Source organism: Callithrix jacchus, chromosome 20 (genome assembly GCF_049354715.1).
Source record: "Callithrix jacchus isolate 240 chromosome 20, calJac240_pri, whole genome shotgun sequence".
NCBI classification, from domain to species: domain Eukaryota; kingdom Metazoa; phylum Chordata; class Mammalia; order Primates; family Cebidae; genus Callithrix; species Callithrix jacchus.
This window is the reverse complement of record NC_133521.1, coordinates 19,747,229-19,766,233: the sequence shown is the minus strand read 5'-3', so window position 1 is coordinate 19,766,233 and position 19,005 is coordinate 19,747,229. Positions and strand designations below refer to the sequence as shown.

The window sequence follows — 19,005 nt, the reverse complement described above, 5'->3', positions numbered from 1 at the left end:
CTTTGCCTCCCCCCTCCCCACAACCAATTGCTTCACGCCCCTCCTGGCTGCCCCTCTGCTGTCCCTTATCCCCTTTTCCCAAAGAAGCACGGGGACAGCTATGCGCTCCGTCACAGGACCGCGACATACAGCCTTTAAACCGTAGCGTCTGAGTTGCAGGCAGGGGTCTCACAATCATCCTATTCTGCATGCAAGAGGCCCCTGGAATAAAGAGGAGGTAAGCTGCCCACGTGCAACCCTTTGCCCTGTCGCGTCCACTTTCTCCTACGGAAAATAGCTGCGGGTCACTGAGACGCTTTTCAAGATAACGCCAGTCCCAGGGCTCAGGTGAGACCTTTAGAGAGAAAGCTCGCGGGTACCTCCTCCGCAGGCTGTTATGGTCTGCCAGCCCCCTTATGCCGGAGCTCGGCCCTCTGCCGGCTGCGCGCACAGCACGGAAGGGCGCATCTTCACCCCGTGGCTCTGGCGGCGGAGACGCGCGGGGCGTGATCGGGAGCGAGGAGCGAAAAGTTGTGCGCCCACTTGGGTAGGGGGAAAGAGAACGAGCGAGCCAGCGCAGGAGAGTGAAGGGGGAAGGCGGGGAGGGGGCGGGGAGGGGGATTGCTTGCATGAATTTCCAAGTGGTAGACCTGCCTCTGCGCTCTGCCCAATGAGATCCGTCAGGGGAGGCACCCGGCTCACTTTTCCACATCACTTCACAGTTACATTTGGCAGGCAGGCGGGCTCGCACGCCGGAGCGCTCAGCCCAGAATTAGTGGATTTATTTGGAATCTCCCTGCTTTCTCCAAGCTCCGCCGCCGCCGCCGGTTTGTGCGTAGATGGTAGCATCAAGCCACCAGCTGCACTTTGGGCTGCAGACACCCAGAGACCAGCGCGCCCGCCCCGCGTCTCAGCACCAAGCCCTGCAGCTCCGAGAGGCATGAACGGAATCCGGAGGCGCCTGCCCAGCGCGCAGGGACCGGTCGGCACTTGCTGCCCTCGAGAGCTGACCCCGAGCCCCTCCAGCCATTTGTGAACCAGGAGGCTTGACATCGCCACCGCAGGGCCCGGCAAGAGTAAGTGTTCCGTCAACCCACCCCGGTTTTTCTCTCTGTCCCGACGATCCAGAACGGATCGTTTCTTTTAGGAATTTCCATGCCCCTTCGGACTCCTTGCGCGCCTCCTGCCTCTCAGATGTTGGATGCGGGTTCCTACCACAGGCTCGGGGCTAAACTGTGCCTTTCGCGATATCCGTGGGTGATGCGTACGCCTCAGGGTTTTGCCTGACTGTTTTTGCAAACTGCTCTGACAACAGATCCTGGAGAGTAGCAAGCTCTAGGCTGTGCCCCTCCAGTTTTCCTGCCAGTTTCCTTCCCTGCGGGTACCCGGCTATTTCGCCTCCTCCCAACGCGGGCAGGCGCGGCTGTAGCGGCGCGCCTTCACTGCGGGGTCCGTGCGGTGAATGGGAAGCACCCGCCGCCCGCTGTGCGGAGGGTGCAAGCCAGAGAAAAAAAGGAGGCGAGGGAGCCCGAGTGTCCTATCGCTGGGTTTCTGCACCGCCTCTTCTCCCAGGCAAGGGAGGGCGACCCCCGCAGAAGGGCTGCGGGCTAAGACTCAGCTGCGAAAGCCCCAGCGCGAGGCTTTCCCACAAGTGGCAGCTTCAGCTCTGCGAGGCGCGGTGCCCGCTGCAAACTTGCCGGGCTCCGGAGCCGCCCCGAGGCTCTGCCCTCGCCAAGACGCTGCCCAGAACCCCTGCAGGACCCCCATGCACTGTCTTCCCCAAGCTCGAGAGATTGCACGCACGGAGGCCCCCCTGAGTCGAGGACTCCGTAGCCCCTATGCTAGGGACCGCTGAACCTAGAGCTGAGCTTTCTGTGATCTGACGGCTTCTCCTCCGAGAACCCCTGGGGGGCTCGTCACGCCCCTCGCAGGACCGGAGGAAAAAAAGCTCTTGCCTGGGTTCTGCCAGTACGTAACAGGTTCATAAGGGACCTACTCCCGTTCTCCCAGGCTCCAGCCAAGGCTAGAAAACAGTAAAAACCTGTCGCCGCCAACGCTGATGCCAACAGGTATCCACAATTTCCTCCGCTTCTTCCTCCCCGACACGAGAGCCTCCCCCAACCCAATCTGGCGGAATCCTCAAAGTTTCCTTGCGGTTGACCCTTCCGCTGCAGGCACTAAGCCGGCGGCACGTCAAGGACTAGCCGTTTGTCTCCACGAGCGGAGATGGCAGCTGTTTGCTTGGGTTGCTGAATGTAAAAAAATCAAACAACATTAATTGTTTATTGTTGCAAACGCACATTAGTCCGTAATGAAAAATCAGGCTGGTAGCTGCTCACTTCAGCTCCAATTAAACGATAGAGCTTATCACCAAGACAGCGGGAGGGAGAAAAGGTCCTTTCAACTTTACCACCCTTTCCTGAAGATTCCACAAGAGTTTCCTCCTTAGGAGGCATGATCCGGCAATCCCTTAGCGCGCCCGAGCTGCTAATCAGATCAGCTTCTTTCTTTCACCCTAAGTCACGGTATTTGTGGGCTGACAATGGGAACGGGGAGACGCTAGGGAAGGTATGCGAGGGTACTGTCCTCTCGCATCCGGCACTATCGCGAAGCAGATAGGAGGGATGGGGGTTGGCTGGGGCCCTTTTGAAGCTCCTGTCGTCTTTACGGCACTCCTGACAGCCATCTCAATGGTTAAAAACCCTCCCTGGGCTGTCACCTCCGGCTTCATTATAGGCGCTTTTCAACTGGAAAACTATATGTGGGAATGATGTTTATGTAAGATTAGAAAGTGGGATTTTCCATCCATTCAGCCTCGCTGCTGCAGCTCACTGCATGCAAAGTGAGCCCTGTCGTTCATGCTAAATACCACTAAAATCCCTGCCTAGATATTGCTTCGCAGCAGCTGTGTCCAGCGTTGCAGGGATTTCTTCGTGTGTGTGTGTGTGTGTGTGTGTGTGTGTGTGTATTTGAGAGAGAAGTATGAGGTGGGGACTAGGACTGGGGTTCTTTTACCGAGAGAAGTGATACCTTTGAAGGATGTTCTCTTAGGGTTACATCCCCCCCGCCCCCCACCCTCGATTTAAAGGGAGTTCTCCGTAATCAAGTCCAGACATGTTTTTTTTTTTTTTTTTTTTTTTTTTTTTTTACTTCCCCGAGCTCCTTGGCTGGAATAAATTCTAGAGCCATCCCCCTTATTAAATAATAATTCTGATAACAATATTCTGTAATTCTGCTTTAGCAGATTTGAAGCTCGCTGTTACATAGTCATTTCATGCTGGAGCAGTGGCAGTATTTTAAATCACCTTTGATTCCTCCCCCCCTTCCCCGACTCTGAAGAGGGTGAGGAGTTGAGGAAAATCCCTTTTGAAAATAAAGAGGGGAGTCTTCCTAGCAACTCTGGGGACTGCTTCATTCAGAGCCCTTCAGTGGCTGTTTGCCTTTCTCAATCTGATCCCCACACCCCCCAGGTGAATGTCAAGTTATCCCCTGACCATCACAAATAGGCCAAATGTTTTAGAGGCACTGGCTAGTGTGCTCTGAAATTTTTGCTGTAATGCTGTCATTCAAACTTTTTAATGTAGTCCCCCTGCAAGTTGGATCTTACATTACTAATTATTATTGCTATTAGAAATCAATGTTTCTGCTGTATAATTTACAGTCTCTTCAAGCTCCCAAGATGGGTAAATCTCTGCACTCAAGACTCTAACATTTTTTGGCTGCATTTCTGGTGTGTAGGATGCATTTCTTAAGTTCTTGAAGCTGTATGAATTTAGCTGAAGAACAGACAATTTTACAGCAGCCCTCACTAGAATACCAGTTCCATTTGCCTGCTGTACACATACCAACTCTGAAGGGAAGGAATCCTTTACCCTGGAAAACAACTTTATTTGGGTATTATGTAGAACTGTGGTCAACACAGTATTCATTTATAGCAACCCCTCAATTAGCACTGAATACAATCTAAGTAGCCAATGGCAGCATGATCGATGTTAAACAAAACAAACAAACAGCCCATGAAACATGCTCAGCCGGATGGAGGAGACCACTTGAGAAGGCATTTGTAAAGACTGATGTGAATGTACTCAAAGGTCTGATACTCCTTGTTAGGCAGGAGGAACAGATTGTTGGAACAAAGCAAAGAAACTCCGAAGAATGAGACTATAATGATTCTATTCAAGAAATTGTACCTCTGGGCTTTGCTTTCCAAGTTCCTTTCATTGTTTATTTGTAGGGAAAAAGAACATGCACATATTGAAAAGTTCGAATCCACACTTCAACAACTGTTCAGAAAACCTTATCAATGTAAGTAAATTAATGCTTTTTTAAAAAAAAGACAATCTTTGTTATTTTTCTGCTCAAGGTGGCATACCTCATGGCTTATCAACATTCCAATTTGAGCAGATTTCCCATGCAAAACCAAAGGCTTTCAATCGGTAAAGTGACATTCTATTTATATTTCCAGCCACCCTTTTCTGGTCCATCAGCAAACTTTTGTGTCTGGTAAATCAAGGGACAAGCATAATTGGAGAAGCCTTTCTGTCATAGGTGCAATTTAAGGTCTGAAGACTTCTTTTTGAAAATATTCTGCTCAGTGGTGCTGCTGATACTGGTTTCAGTCATTTGTATTTGTTACAAAATCATTCAGTGCAGCTGGTGGGGACAGTTTTCTTTTTGTTTTCAGCACTATTGGCATTCACAGAGGAAATGGTCTAACTTTGTTTTTTAATTTAGAAAAATCTCCAAACTTTGGTGTGTTTTACATCTCTCATGGGGTGGGTAGATAAACCAATGCTAATTCTTGTTGCTCTGTATTATGTGCACACACACACATGCACGTAACACACACACACACACACACACACACAGCATGCTTCTTGAAAATGTGCCCAGATAACTTACTCATTTATTGGTTCAAGTCTGAGATTTTTATCATGTTCCCTTTGCCATTTCATCTGCCTTAGATTATTTGATTTGCCTTTCTAGCTACTCTTATTTGTATATTGATCAATCTTTCAAAAAATGTTATCTGTGGTGCTGAGAATTTCCCTCCAGCATCCAATACATGTATATTTATGAAATAGAACAATTTTTTTGATGGACAAAGGCCATCATCCGATATAGCAGGGTTTAATTAACCAAAGGGCTATTAGTGCTTTCTCATTTCATTCTTATGGAAAGTTGTGATGCTAATCTATTTCTGCTGAACTGTTGGTTCCTGTCTCTGGAACCTGCTTTACATGTAACCGTGAAGAGAAAATTAGTTGAACCTGGCAACTTCAAAAGGTCAGAAAAGAAATAAGTTCAAGGGATGCCATTTAGCTCTTTCTGCCATATGTTGCTGCTAACTAAATCTCTGTTGCTTCTTCATGGCAAGGCACTGGGGCCAATACTGTTGTTTTTTTTTTCTTATCAAGTTTTAAGCTTTATTTCCTGAGTTTTAAATGTCATGTGCTATTCCCTATCATAAACAATATCCATCCTCTTGCTTAGATGGTGTGTGTGTGTGTATGTGTGTGTGTGTGTGTGTGTGTTTTAACTTCTCTTAGTGGGTAGAGAAATATAGATGTGATTTTCTGTACCTCTTTGGAAAGTATCATAAATGAATAATATTTGTATTTGAAACCTTCACTTTTCTTTCTCTGCCCCCACTGCCAAAGAAAATTGCAAATGCTAGAATGATAGATAATAGTTCAGCACTAAGCACCAAGTTAATGCTCAGTAAACATTTATTTAATGCAATAACAAATTAGCGAAGACTATGCCCTGCACCCTATACTCCTGTTCCACAAAGCATTATTTTTACCCCCTCAAAATCGTTTTTTAAATGATATGGGAATATAAAATATGACATAATTCAGCTTTGTAAAAGTAGAATGCCTCCAAGACTAGACTTGCAACAAAAAATGCTATTAAAGTATTATGTAATGCAAAGTTGTATTTTATTGGCAAAAAAAATGCACTAATTGAGGAGTTGCTGCATGGGTGATTCAATGTCTGAACATTGCTGAGAATGTATAAAAAATAACTGAGGATTGATTGACTTCCTCTCTCCCTCCTGCCCTCCTTTCTTTTTCTTTAGTATATTTTTGTATTTGAACTGAACAGTTCACCTTACCCTCATGTGAGTTGCAACTCTGGGTGTTTTCAAAGTCAATTTCATACTCTTCTGTATTAATCAAGAGGATACCTGGCCCTCACATATATACACAGGGAAAAATAGTATGCCATGATAAGGTGCTTTTGTGGATGTGTTTATTGATATTTTAGGCATATTGAATATATTACAAAGGAATTTTAAATGGAATCCTGTTAATCTTCTTTATGTACATCAAGTGAAAATATTACAGTATATTTATGTTTTATTTGCAGTCAGAACAATATTTTCCATGCCTTTTTTCTCTCTAGATAGATTAATGAATAAAATATGATTACTTGATTCTAGATGTGGCACAAATGATATAAAAGAAGTAGATGGAAAAGTGATATAAATATCACAAGGGAATTATTTCCGTTTTATGTAAGAAGACTTGTCTCCAAAGTTTGATTTAAAAAGTACAAAGGCACATTTCCTTCTTTATTAGTCTGCTGCTGTTTGAGCTTTACAAACAGAGTTTAAATTTGTGTCTACCTATTCCCATCTTCAACATGGAGATGCTCAGAAAAATTTAAGAAAAAACAAATAATTCATACTTATTTTGATCAGAGTGGTAAAACACACGTCTTCTCTTGCCTTTGAGTGTTGCTAAACTGTAGTAGCTGAAGATTGTGTACATGCTTTGGAATCTGCATAAGCAATTCCCTTGATTTTCATAAAGTATACATTTGGGTCATAACTCAATAGTATTTTTTGTCAAATAATTGCTTCCTATCTGAGTGTCTACTCATCCATCACCTGTGTCTGTAGTTCATGTTAAGTGTCAGTGAGTGGTTATTAATCTATAAAGTTTTAGAAACATGATAGAGTGACAGTAAGGTCCACTTGTTAGCATGGTTACTAACACAGTGTACTCTAATTGACAGAATCTGGATGACTTACACTGGGCTTGTTGGCTGCATTTCAATTTCAGTATAACAGACTCTGAAGCCCCTTTATATGATGTAGGTGATTTTAACCATTTCCACATTTATTAAGTGAGAAATCTAATTTCTATCATCAGTAGTGCTAAAGTTTCTTGAAATAAATAGAAAAAGTTTGTTACAATCTCTGTTTAGCATTATCTTCTCTGAGCTCTCTTTAAGTAATATATAGCTATCACCTTGGCTTCATCTTGGAATTAATATAGACTTTCCACTTGTGCTGTCCTCACAAGAACGTAGATGATTATGAAGTGCAATGGAATTTATCTTGTAAAAGAGGTGTACCAGGCAATGATTTTAAATGAGTGGCTACAGTTTGATTGGAAAGAATAGTTCACTCATGAACATGTAGTGCTTGTACTCTGCCCTCAGCAGAAAATAGTGATGGACAATGTCATGTCTTCTATGGGAAGGAAATATGTGGTTGGTTCTGGACAGTAAAAATGCAGCCCTTTTGAGGCTTAATAAAACTACTTAAAGGCATTGCTTTAATTTTATGTTAGTTGTGGGGAGGGAAAGGTATTTCTAAAACTCTATTTTACTTATACCCATCCTGGCTCATGCCATTTTTGTTTTATAAATCAAGAGCTGAAAAAAGTTATTTTATTTATTACCTGTCTATGTAGAACACTGGAATTTTCCCCACTGATGTACATATGCAGCATAAGATTGCAATAAAATAATTTTTAAAAATTAGTTAGCATTTTTTGTTAAGCACTTGAATTATTCAGTGAATAGTTACTATAGTTGCTACGTTGACAAATAGTTTAAAATACCTTATTTATTTTTTTCTCAATCTTTCAAAGTAGGTAGTATTAAACACAGAGCATCAGTTTTTTCACCTGCCACAAATAAGATAAATGTGCGAGGTCACTTATTTCATGAGCAACAGAGCTGTGATTCAAACTACTTCTTTTTTTTTTTTTAAGACGGAGTTTTGCTCTTGTTACCCAGGCTGGAGTGCAATGGCGCGATCTCGGCTCACCGCAACCTCCGCCTCCTGGGTTCAGGCAATTCTCCTGCCTCAGCCTCCTGAGTAGCTGGGATTACAGGCACGCGCCACCATGCCCAGCTAATTTTTTTGTATTTTTAGTAGAGACGGGGTTTCACCATGTTGACCAGGATGGTCTCGATCTCTTGAGCTCGGGATCCACCCGCCTCGGCCTCCCAAAGTGCTGGGATTACAGGCTTGAGCCACAGCGCCCGGCCCGATTCAAACTACTTCTATCTGACTCTAGAGTTAATGCTCTAAACAACTATCTCATGGGACTTTCCACAGCTTGGCTGTATTACAAAGTTGATAAGAATCAGATTGATTCTGATTAATTTCTGTGATTTAAAGGACCTGCACAAAATGTTGTCAGTAGGTCTTTGGGTATTCAATTTTGAACATATGATTTAAAGACTGCAAAGGATATAACTTTTAAATAGAGGAGGGATTTAAATTAGAGTTGAGAATTGACTTTCTGGAACCACTGTGTCCATAATTGGCAAGGGAGTTGTGGGATTGATTATCTTTTTAGGATGATCTCAACACCGTTATGCCTTTAAAAAGCCCAACAGAAGAACATTATTCTTAATATCTGAACTAAACTGATGGTTCCAAGAAAGTTTTCTAAGCAAAGATCTGGTTCTACAACACTAGAAAAGAGATTTCGTTTTGACTTTTTTGTCTTTGTCACTGGCTTAGTCACCCCATTCAAAATTTTTATAACAGAAAAATTTCTATGTGAAGAACAAACTTCTGACTCCATCTTGGGAAAGGAGGAGGAGAGGCATTTATATACTGATTTTTGCAAAGGAAACCATCAACTATAGAACTTACAGAAAACAAAAACTTCAGGTAGAGAAGAGTAGCGTGACAACAACAGAGCAAAAAGTGTATTTGAGGCCAGGTGCAGTGGCTCATGCCTGTAATCCCAGCACTTTGAGAGGCCAAAATGGGTGGGTTGCCTGAGATCTGGAGTTCGAGACCAGCCTGGCCAACATGGTGAAACCAGTTTCTACTAAAAATACAAAAAATTAGCCAGAAATTGTGGTGGGCACCTGTAATCCCAGCTCCTTGGAAGGCTGAGGCAGGAGAATGGCTTGAACCTGGGAGGCAGAGGTTACAGTGAGCCAAGATCACCATTGCACTGCAGCCTAGGCAACAAGAGTGAAACTCTGTCTCAAAAAAAAAAAAAAAACAAAGGTGGATTTGACAGGTATTATTCTGGATGGTAAAACAAGCAAACAATATGCTTTTGCACAGATTGACATCTGGATAAATTTGTGGTCTGATACCAAAGAAGGATAGCCAGAAGGGTTGTGGCAGAGTGAAGGATACACAAAATAATACATGTGTGTATGTGTGTGTGTACATAAACAATTTCAGAATACATTTCTGCTAAGAGAATCTGGTTAGAGAAATACGAAAGCTCTAGAAAGGTGATCTTCTTGTGTTGTTTATACTTGAATACATACAACTGTATTTCCTCTCAAAAATCCAAAGGCGTATTCTGCCTGCTCAGCCCCAGTCAGCCAGGGCTTGGCGTGAATTGCTCTGGGTCACACACTGAATGGCCATCCCCTGCTTTCGTGAAATACCACTTTGAATTCAATGTGCATTTACCTGTTTTGAAGCAGGCTGCTAATGGCTCTAAATTCAAGGTCAGAAACATTTTTAATAGAAATTCACTGGTCCTCTGTGTCATTTTTGCTTTCAAGAAATATTGTGGCCGCTAAGCCTCGTGGATAATAAAAGCATAGTTTCCCGTCAACCACAATAATCTGCTGGATTGAATCCTGAAGTGTCTATAAAAGCATGTTTTTGTTTTAGACTTCACCTATCAGCATGTTGCTCATCATTTTGAACTTTAATCCATGTTATTTATAAAATGGATGGTGTAATATGTTTTTGCGTAATGACTTGTATCTGAGAATTGACTTAGTTCACCTTAAAATAATGCTGGAATCAGCAGAGTGAAATCCAGGCTGTAATTAAAACTATCTCTGAAATGTAAGTATGAATGAAAAGTCAGATTCTAAGTATTTTACCCACGAAAAGATATCTTCATATGAGGGAATTCTAAAGACTTTCTTATATTTAAGAATTCCAGTGAGGCCGGGCACGGAGGCTCACGCCTGTAATCCCAGCACTTTGGGAGGCCAAGGCGGGTGGATCACGAGGTCAAGAGATCAAGACCATCCTGGTCAACCTGGTGAAACCCCGTCTCTACTAAAAATACAAAAAATTAGCTGGGCACGGTGGTACGTGCCTGTAATCCCAGCTACTCAGGAGGCTGAGGCAGGAGAATTGCCTGAACCCAGGAGGCGGAGGTTGCGGTGAGCCGAGATAGTGCCATTGGGCTCCAGCCAGGGTAACAAAACAAGAGCGAAACTCCGTCTCAAAAAAAAAAGAATTTCAGAGAGACTGTAAAATCTCTTCATCTCACTATCTGGATGTAAATCAATGCAACAGCATTATAATAAAGTGGATTGCTTGGTCAGACATACATACGGTGGTTGAAAAATGTAAAAATAAATTGATTTTTTTTAACCCCAGCTTGACAACCTTGCTCAATTTCTTCTTCCTTGCACAAAGTTAAGCAATTTGTGTATGCAGCTACTATTCACAATATTTATTAATACTGATAACATTGACATAAGATTCAGTTACATCTCAAAAGTTTCTACAAAGCCATTCTCTGATGTTCTACGAGGACAGTGTTAGTCTGCCCACGGCAGTGGTACAAGCATACAAATGGTGTGGTTCTAAATGTCACAGCAGAGTCCGATTTCTCTCTTAATTGGCAGGATCGCCTTGAAGACCAAGTCGCAACACTCCCTGATAGCATGCATGTGCATGTCGACACAACAGTTAGCGCATCAAATTTCCCAGTGCCTCTCATAAAATAGGTGTGGGGGGAGAGGAAAGTATTGTGACATTGTATAAAATTCCATATATTCACACACCCTAGTTCAGGGGTTTCCCAAATCTATGTGTTCAGTCCAAAGTGGTGGTAAGTAGTTCATGGCATGACATTAAATGACATGAGGGAGGAAGTGACTCTTTCACCACACCATTGAGTCCTTTGGGTCATCTCGAGGAGGTCTGAGCTGGGAGCTGGTCTTCTTTAGACCTACTTGCTAGGCTGGGCGTGGTGGCTCACGCCTGTAATCCCAGCACTTTGGGAGGCTAAGGTGGGTGGATTACGAGGTCAAGAGATCGAGACCATCCTGGTCAACATGGTGAAACCCCGTCTCTACTAAAAATACAAAAAAAATTAGCTGGGCATGGTGGTGGGTGCCTGTAATCCCAGCTACTCAGGAGGCTGAGGCAGGAGAATTGCCTGAACCCAGGAGGCGGAGGTTGCGGTGAGCCGAGATCGCGCCATTGAACTCCAGTCTGGGTAACAAGAGTGAAACTCCAGCTCAAAAAAAAAAAAAAAAAAACTACTTGCTTTGCAAAGTATGGTTTTCAAATCAGTAAGCAGCATCAGCACTGCCAGAAAGTTATAAGAAATGCAGACTCTCAAGTCCCATTCTAGCCTAAGTGAATTATAATCTGCATTTAAACAAGATTTCTAGGTAATTTGAATACCTATTAATATTTGAGAAGCACCCCACTACAGGTGTGCTAACATTGGCTTTTTACTGGGCTTTAACAGAGCGGATGGTTAAATTTTCAGTAATTTTCAAAGCTGGTTAATGGTCAATTGGAAGCTTAAAATTGGTCATGGTGGAAGTATTTATACCATGGAAATCAGAAAACATTGCAAATCAGAATTTTTTCTTTCAAAGGGCCACTTATTAAATATTAACCAGCCTGCCTCTAACTATCACTAGTCTTTCTTTTTAGCAAATACTGAGATGACCTCAGGCTTTTAACAGTGTCTAGTTTAGTAAAAATAAAACATTACTTAAAATACTAATCTCTCTGTACTTTAATTATATCTACAATGAGAATGGCGATAACCAGGTAATAATAATATTATAAAGTTATATTGAAGAGTAGATATGAATCTATATGTTTATATGTGTGTATGTGTAGTTCTTTATGATTTAATATTACCTGGGTACTTTCTAAGTGTTCACTATTGACCTTGTAATTTTAAAGTTATATTCCATTATGTCAAGTAATATTAGCCTGCCATTTAAAATAAACATTTCAAAAATGGAGCCTGTTTCAATAAAATTTAAAGTAATAATACAGATGGTTTAAGAATCTGGCAAAATCTTAGAGATGGCATGTAAGTTTTTCAGTCTCTAGAAGCCTCCTACAGGTGATGTGATGGGAATGACCTATGTGGATGAAGGGATTCCCCTGAGTTGGGCTAATTTCTCCCCAGGTCTTGGGAATTGGCCATCTCTTAGTTGGAACAGCTATATCCCATCCAGTGGTTCATGTTCTGGCCACATCCACCACCATGATGTTCAGGTAGCAGAACACCAAGTAGGCACACTGAGTGGCCACAGCCAGGAAGTGTGTGGGCGGCACTCGGCCCCAGATGGATGACATTTGGCCAGTGGTGGCAATGATACCTTGGTCAATGTGTGGCCTAGTGCTCCTGGAGAGGGTGTCTGGGTTCCTCTGCAAACATTCACCCAGCATCAAGGGTTGTCAAGGTTGTAGCATGGTGTCCCTGACAGTCCAATGTCCTGGCAGCAGGAGGAGGCACCAGTGATCAATACATTCGCATCTGGAATGTGTGCTCTGGGGCCTGTTGTGCTGTGGATGTCCATTCCCAGGTCTGCTCCATTTTCTTATCTCCCCACTACAAGGAGCTCATCTCAGTCCATGGCTTTTCACAGAACACAGCTCGTTATTTGGAAGTACCCAACCACGGCCAAGGTGGCTGAACTGAAAGGTCACACATCCCGGGTCCTGAGTCTGACCATGAGCCCAGATGGGGCCACAGTGGCATCCACAGCAGCTGGTGAGACCATGAGGCTATGGTGCTGTTCTGAGTTGGACCCTGCGTGGCAGCAGGAGCAGGAGAATGCCAGTGCAGCCAAAAGCAGCCTTATCCACCAAGGCATCTGCTGGAGACCAAGCCATCACCTCAGTTGTTTTTTTATTTTTCTAATAAAATCATGTCCCCCTTAAAAAAGAAAAAAACCTGAAGATCGAGAAGTTGCATGGGAATAGCACTCAGAGGCAACTATCAGTTGCCTTTTTGTGGTGTGGCTAGACCTTTGGAGAAACCAATCATGCTCTTCTCCTCACAAAGAACTGGCAGAGGAGAGGGCTACCTAGTTGACATGTACTCTGTAGAGACCACCATTACTATGAATTTGATGGGTGGGAAAATGATGGAGTGACTGTGGACTGGGTGAACCTGGAAATAATAATTTGAAAATTACCTTAGATGCTGATTCATTTAGAGATTCTAGATTAGTTGGTGGTCTTGTTCCTATCCATTGGCTGACCAAAATGTTCTTTCACTTATACTCCCTTCTGAGTTGGTTAATTCTGTTTCAACATTTAAATGGCATCCCATCTAGGAAGACTTCTTTAATGCTGCCAAGATGAGTGGCTTACACTTCACTCTGTATTTCTTTTAAACCTTCTAAGACTACGTTTCAGTGAATTGATTATGTATTTCCTCATCTTTGTGAAATAGATTCTTTGCTTCCTGAAGACAAGAGTTCTGAACCATTTGCCTTTCTCTCCCCCAATACCTGACATACAGTCTATGGTCATTAAATATTTCTATAATGAGAGAAAACGTCTTGTGCAGAAAGAATTTTGAAGTTACATATAAGTTCAAATAGTGGTTCTTTCTTCTTTCTTTACTTACAGGTGTTTCTTTAGTAAATTAATTAATCTCTGCCTCAGTTTTGAACACAACAAGGCAAGGTATTATAAGCTTTATCTAACAGTAAGATACTGTGTTGGTGGATACTATTTATGACTACACACATAGCCCCTTTTTAGTTAACCTACTCATTCTGACTAGTCAAGCTATGCCATTGTATAACATTGGCCCAGGGTCTATTATCATTTTTAATCTTGTTCTGGTGAGTCCAGATAGGGGGAACTCACTGCAGTCTATGCCACAGTCCATCCAACATGCCGCAGTCCATCCTCAGTGCCGCTTGGTGATTTCCATGAAAGTGTCTATTATGAATTTAAAGTGATATGAAATTTTCTTATCCCAGAATCATTAGCAACAAAGCAGATGTCAGAATATACTTGCAGAGTGTTTGGCAAAATTTTAAAGAACTGTGCATGCTAGCCTATCCTAACTGACTTACCAAGTGTATCTTCTTTAGTCCTCAAAACAAACTTGCCTGGTCTGTATTATTATCATTGTTTCATTGTTATCATTATTAATTCTCTCTCCTTCCACTGTTACACAAATGATCAGTATACGAATTAGAATTCAAACCCCAAGCAGCTGACACTAGAGGTCACTCTCACAACAATCTTATTGTTCTGCTGCCATAGAACTCAGGCCAACCAGGTACCGTGGTTCATGCTGTAATCCCAGCTGTTTGGGAGGCTGGAGTGGTAAGATCCCTTGAGGCGAAGAGTTCAAGATCAACCCCCTCCATTTCTAAAAATAATAGTAATAGTAAAATTAGCCAGGCATGGGGTGGTACACTCCTGTAGTCCCAGCTACTCTGGAGGCTGCGTCAGGAGGATCACTTTGGCCCATAACTCTGAGCCTGAGTAAACAAAGCAACAAACACAACGTATGCCTTTGAAGAACAGCATACATGGCTTTTGCACATTCAAGTATGATCTATCATGGAGTAGGTGAGAACTGGAAAGAACAAGTCCCATTTCTCTGAGAAGTGTTTAGGCTGAGGCTCTATGACTATCATGGATCTCACCATGTGTGTAAAATGGCCTTTCCCCGCTAGCACTATCCTCATCCTCCACCATAGGGAAAGTCTTTGAGCACCTTTGTGACACCCTCATACCTTGCCAACTTTTACTGCAGAGGTCACATAGCTTCACTCTGCTCATTCATTTGTCTTTTCTCAAAGTCTTTCCGTGGCAGGAATCCTGTCATCACCACACATCTGACCCAGGATAACCATACGAATTCCAGTTTACTGAGTATTTCCCACCATCTGGCTGGTTTACATATGTCTTATTTCTGAACCACACAACTGACCCGTTAGGTAGGGATTGCTAGTAGTGCCACTTTGCAGAAGAAAAGACTGAAGCTCAGAAAACTTGAATCCCTTGTCCATCATTACAGAGACAGCAAGTAGAGTGAGCTGGGATCCAAAGCCAGGTGTATCTGTTTCTAGAACAGACAGTCCTCAGCCTGCACAAGTCCCCTTCAGCACCACCTTCTCCCGCAGGTCTAGAAAGAGCACATCATGGGTGTGCTGTAAATGCTGTTACCGTAGTAAATGGCTTTACCATTCAGAAAGTTACAAAGATTTGGGGATTTCTTTATGGGGACTTTTTGAATTTTGTTTAGTTTAAGTTTTGAAGCCTGCCAAAGTCTGCTCACAAACTGGGATAAGAGAAAGCCTTAAGGGAAAACTGTTTTAAGGGGAAGACTTGTTGCAATTCCAGAAAAAGGAGAGGATGTTGTTCTGGAATCCGTTTTCTCTGCATTGGCTCCCTATTGAAAAATGTTTTCTTTTCTTCCATTTCAAAAGCAACTGCTGCGTGCCATGGCTCCTCTATGCACTCATCAGGGTTGAGCCCTTTTGAATTATAGAGTCTCAGTGATTGAGCTGAGCCCAGGCGAAGAATGACAAGCAGGGAGATTCCACTGGCCATCTTGTTAGATCAGATTCTGCCTGTATTTGCAGTGCAGTCTAGGTCTGCCCCTTTCATCTGGTTTCACTAAGGCCACTCACCAGCCCAGCTAATGTTAATAACTTTCTAGCTTTCTTATTCTGAGCCAGAATGGAAACAGAGACCTAGAGGTGAGAGGTTCCCTCTCCTATTATGAATTCCCTGAGCCACACTGTCCCCGATGGTGTCCTGAGGAATTATTTTCCCGTTTAGTCTAATTCAGCAAAGCTTCTCTCTTGGATCTGCAGTGAATGTTATTTGTTTTTAAAAAAAAAAGAAAAAAAAAATATATATATATATTTTTGGTGAGGGAAGAAACACATTTGCCATGCTGAAGGTAAGCAAAAATGTATCTGACACCTCAGGTAATGGGGATTTTTTTGTGTCCATGTCTTTCTGAATCTCTTCAGTTGAATGTTACATTTTTTAAAACAATATTTTATTCCCAAAGGAGCTTTCTCTAATTTAAATCTCCTGTTTAACTGTATGTTTTGAATGGGGACCCTGATACTGTCCTGATTATAGCAAACAAGTTGGACATTACATAATTTATCTCTGGGAGCAATCTAATTTTATTCATTCATTATTAGCTTTCTGGCAGAGAATTGCGTTCTGCACCCTGAACTGGGCAATCCCTTCTGATGAGTCCTGGAAACTAAGATTGTAAAAATGGGGGTAAATTCCCCTCCCATTCTCATTTGTATTTTTTTTTAATGTTGTTAATTCAAAGCTATTTACTTCACAGCATTCAGCATAAAAGGAACCAAAATGTGTCTTTAAACAGGTTAAAAAAAAAAAGGAAAGAAAAAGTAAAAGACCTATAGTCTGTTTGACAAGTGGACGGTGTTAGCATACACCCCAGCGAAGTGTTAAAACAAAAAAGAATGGAAGAAAGAGAGAAAGGGGTGGAAAGAGGATAAGGAAATCAGGAAGGAAGAGAGAGATATGTGAGAGAAAGAAGCAAGGAGGAAAAAGGGAACTTCTATTATGCAGAACAATTTCTGATAGGCCACATAGCTGTGAATGAAAACTGAAATCCAAATAAAGCTTAACAATGAAAGGACTTACTGGCTTACTAAGACTTTGAGAAGTGCCTACTATTGTTCACTTTAGGTGCTTTGGAAAAGCAGTGATTTTGTTTTAAAACTGTTTGAGTAGACCCTTACCTTTCTTCCTCCTTGTTTTTGCAGGAAATTTCAATGAAAAGAAAAGCCAATGGATTGTGGTCTTAGAAAAGCCGCTTAGATGATGTCTGTTTCCCGTGCTATAGACACGTGGCAGAGCTGTAAGTAAATGCTCCGCACTGCATGATGAATTGGATGGCTACAGACCGAAGACAAAAAAAATAATTGTCTCATTTTCGTGGTGATTTGCTTAACTGGTGGGACCATGCCAGAACGGCTAGCGGAAATGCTCTTGGATCTCTGGACTCCATTAATAATATTATGGATTACTTTTCCTTCTTGCATTTACATGGCTCCGATGAATCAGTCTCAAGTTTTAACGAGTGGATCCCCTTTGGAACTTAGCAGTCTGGGTGAAGAACAGCGAATTTTGAACCGCTCCAAAAGAGGCTGGGTTTGGAATCAAATGTTTGTGCTGGAAGAGTTTTCTGGACCTGAACCAATTCTTGTTGGCCGGGTAAGCTTTGTTTTTAAGATCTCAATTTCAGGGTCTGTTAGTGGTCTTAAGATGTTTAATACCAGACTTTTTTTAGTTGTGGCCACACAGCTGTAAATTCTTCAGGCCAGATGGTTAGTGAGTTTACCTGTCGTTCTGTTAGGAATACGATTAATCCCGAGGTAACAGTTTTAAATGGTCTTCTAGGGAAAGCTTGTCCTTCCATCTCTTCCACCTGCCTATCAATAAAATATAACACTGCTTATTAATGCATAAACAAATAACATTTTCTTTCTTTCTCATTCGCATTTCTCATTCTCTGGTTTCTAGTACTTGGAAGAGATAGGCATCTTTTCTCAGTCCGAATTCCTACCACTTCAATGATTAAGAGTGTATTTTGTTTTAAGGCCATGTAGATATGTATAATTGCAGGTAGATATTTATCTTTTTTGTTTTATCATCTGTTTTTTTCAATAATTAACCTAAGACGGAGAAAGGGAAGTTCTTAGAGCAAATGCTCAACTGTGCATTGTACTATTTGAAAACCTTTGCAATAGAAAACTAACTCATTCACTGTCAGACAAAATCAAATGTACAGAATCAAAATTTTGATTTAGTGGAGGGTGTGTGTGTGTGGTGTGTGTGTGTGTGTGTGTTAGACTGGACTTACATTTGTTTTGTTGTTGTTGGCAGGTTAGACAATTTTTTTGTGTGTAGACATGGGCTGCTTGTTTTCCAAAATAATACTGTGGGTTATTGGAGACTATGTATGTTTATTCCTCAGAAGTGTTCATAAGCTCCTTTTAATTTTGATGCACAGCATTATGTAGGTATAATTGCAATTACGAGCCTGCCAATGACTAATTTTCTTGATAAGTCAGTTTCAGAAGTGAATCAGGCCAATGTTATTCACTTTCCAAATGCCATGATTTAAAAGAAAAGTAGAAGGGGAATTAAATATTGGTCTTCAGGACTTGAGTTAACTCTTTGTGTTTCACTGGGAACTTCTGATTGCATTCTGCTTTTACCCTATTGTCTTGTAAAACAAATTGAGCTTCCCCAAGGATTATGTTTCTCATTTCATATGGTTCTACTTGGATGAAGAAAGCCTGCATGAGGCGATACCATGAATCATTACATGGATATTTATTGAGCCTTTCCTGTGTGCCAGACGCTCTGTTAGGCATGGGAGGCATGTCAATGAACAAAACAATGATCTCTGCCTTTCAGGAACTTACATTTTGGCCAATACGGAGTGTTTATTATGTGTTGAACACTATTATAAAAGCAGCTTGTGGGCACCAATCTTTTTTATTCTCACAATAACCCCCCCTTCAATATATGCCTATGTGTGTTTATTTGCATGTATGCATACAAATGTATGTGTTAAAGAGGTCTGTACTCCCCTTGTCATAAGTTCAAAATATAAAAATGTCAGAAATATATATATTTTTTGTATCCTTGATACAAACTCAGGTAGTAGAACCGACTTGAGGCTATTTATAGTCGTAATGCATCCTGTAGTTGTGACTATTCATAGATTTTGCTGCAAAAATGTTAATGTGGTTGACTACAGG

At 42.0% G+C, this 19,005-nt stretch overlaps 1 protein-coding gene across 5 annotated transcripts in view; it reads left to right on the top strand.

Annotated features, from left to right (window-relative positions):
* The first annotated feature begins 697 nt into the window (after nt 1–697).
* CDH8 (cadherin 8) overlaps nt 698–19,005 on the top strand; it is a 394,777-nt gene continuing 376,469 nt past the window's right edge. For 3 of the 5 annotated variants that reach the window (XM_008985982.5, XM_035282357.3, XM_002761039.6), the window contains exons 1-2: nt 698–1,055; nt 16,999–17,449. In XM_008985982.5, coding sequence (XP_008984230.2) covers nt 17,198–17,449 — 252 coding nt within the window. In that variant the 5' untranslated portion in view covers nt 698–1,055; nt 16,999–17,197. Of the gene's footprint in view, nt 1,056–4,213; nt 4,285–16,998; nt 17,450–19,005 lie in introns of all 5 variants that reach the window. The other 2 variants (XM_078358200.1, XM_035282356.3) reach the window with 1 other exon arrangement.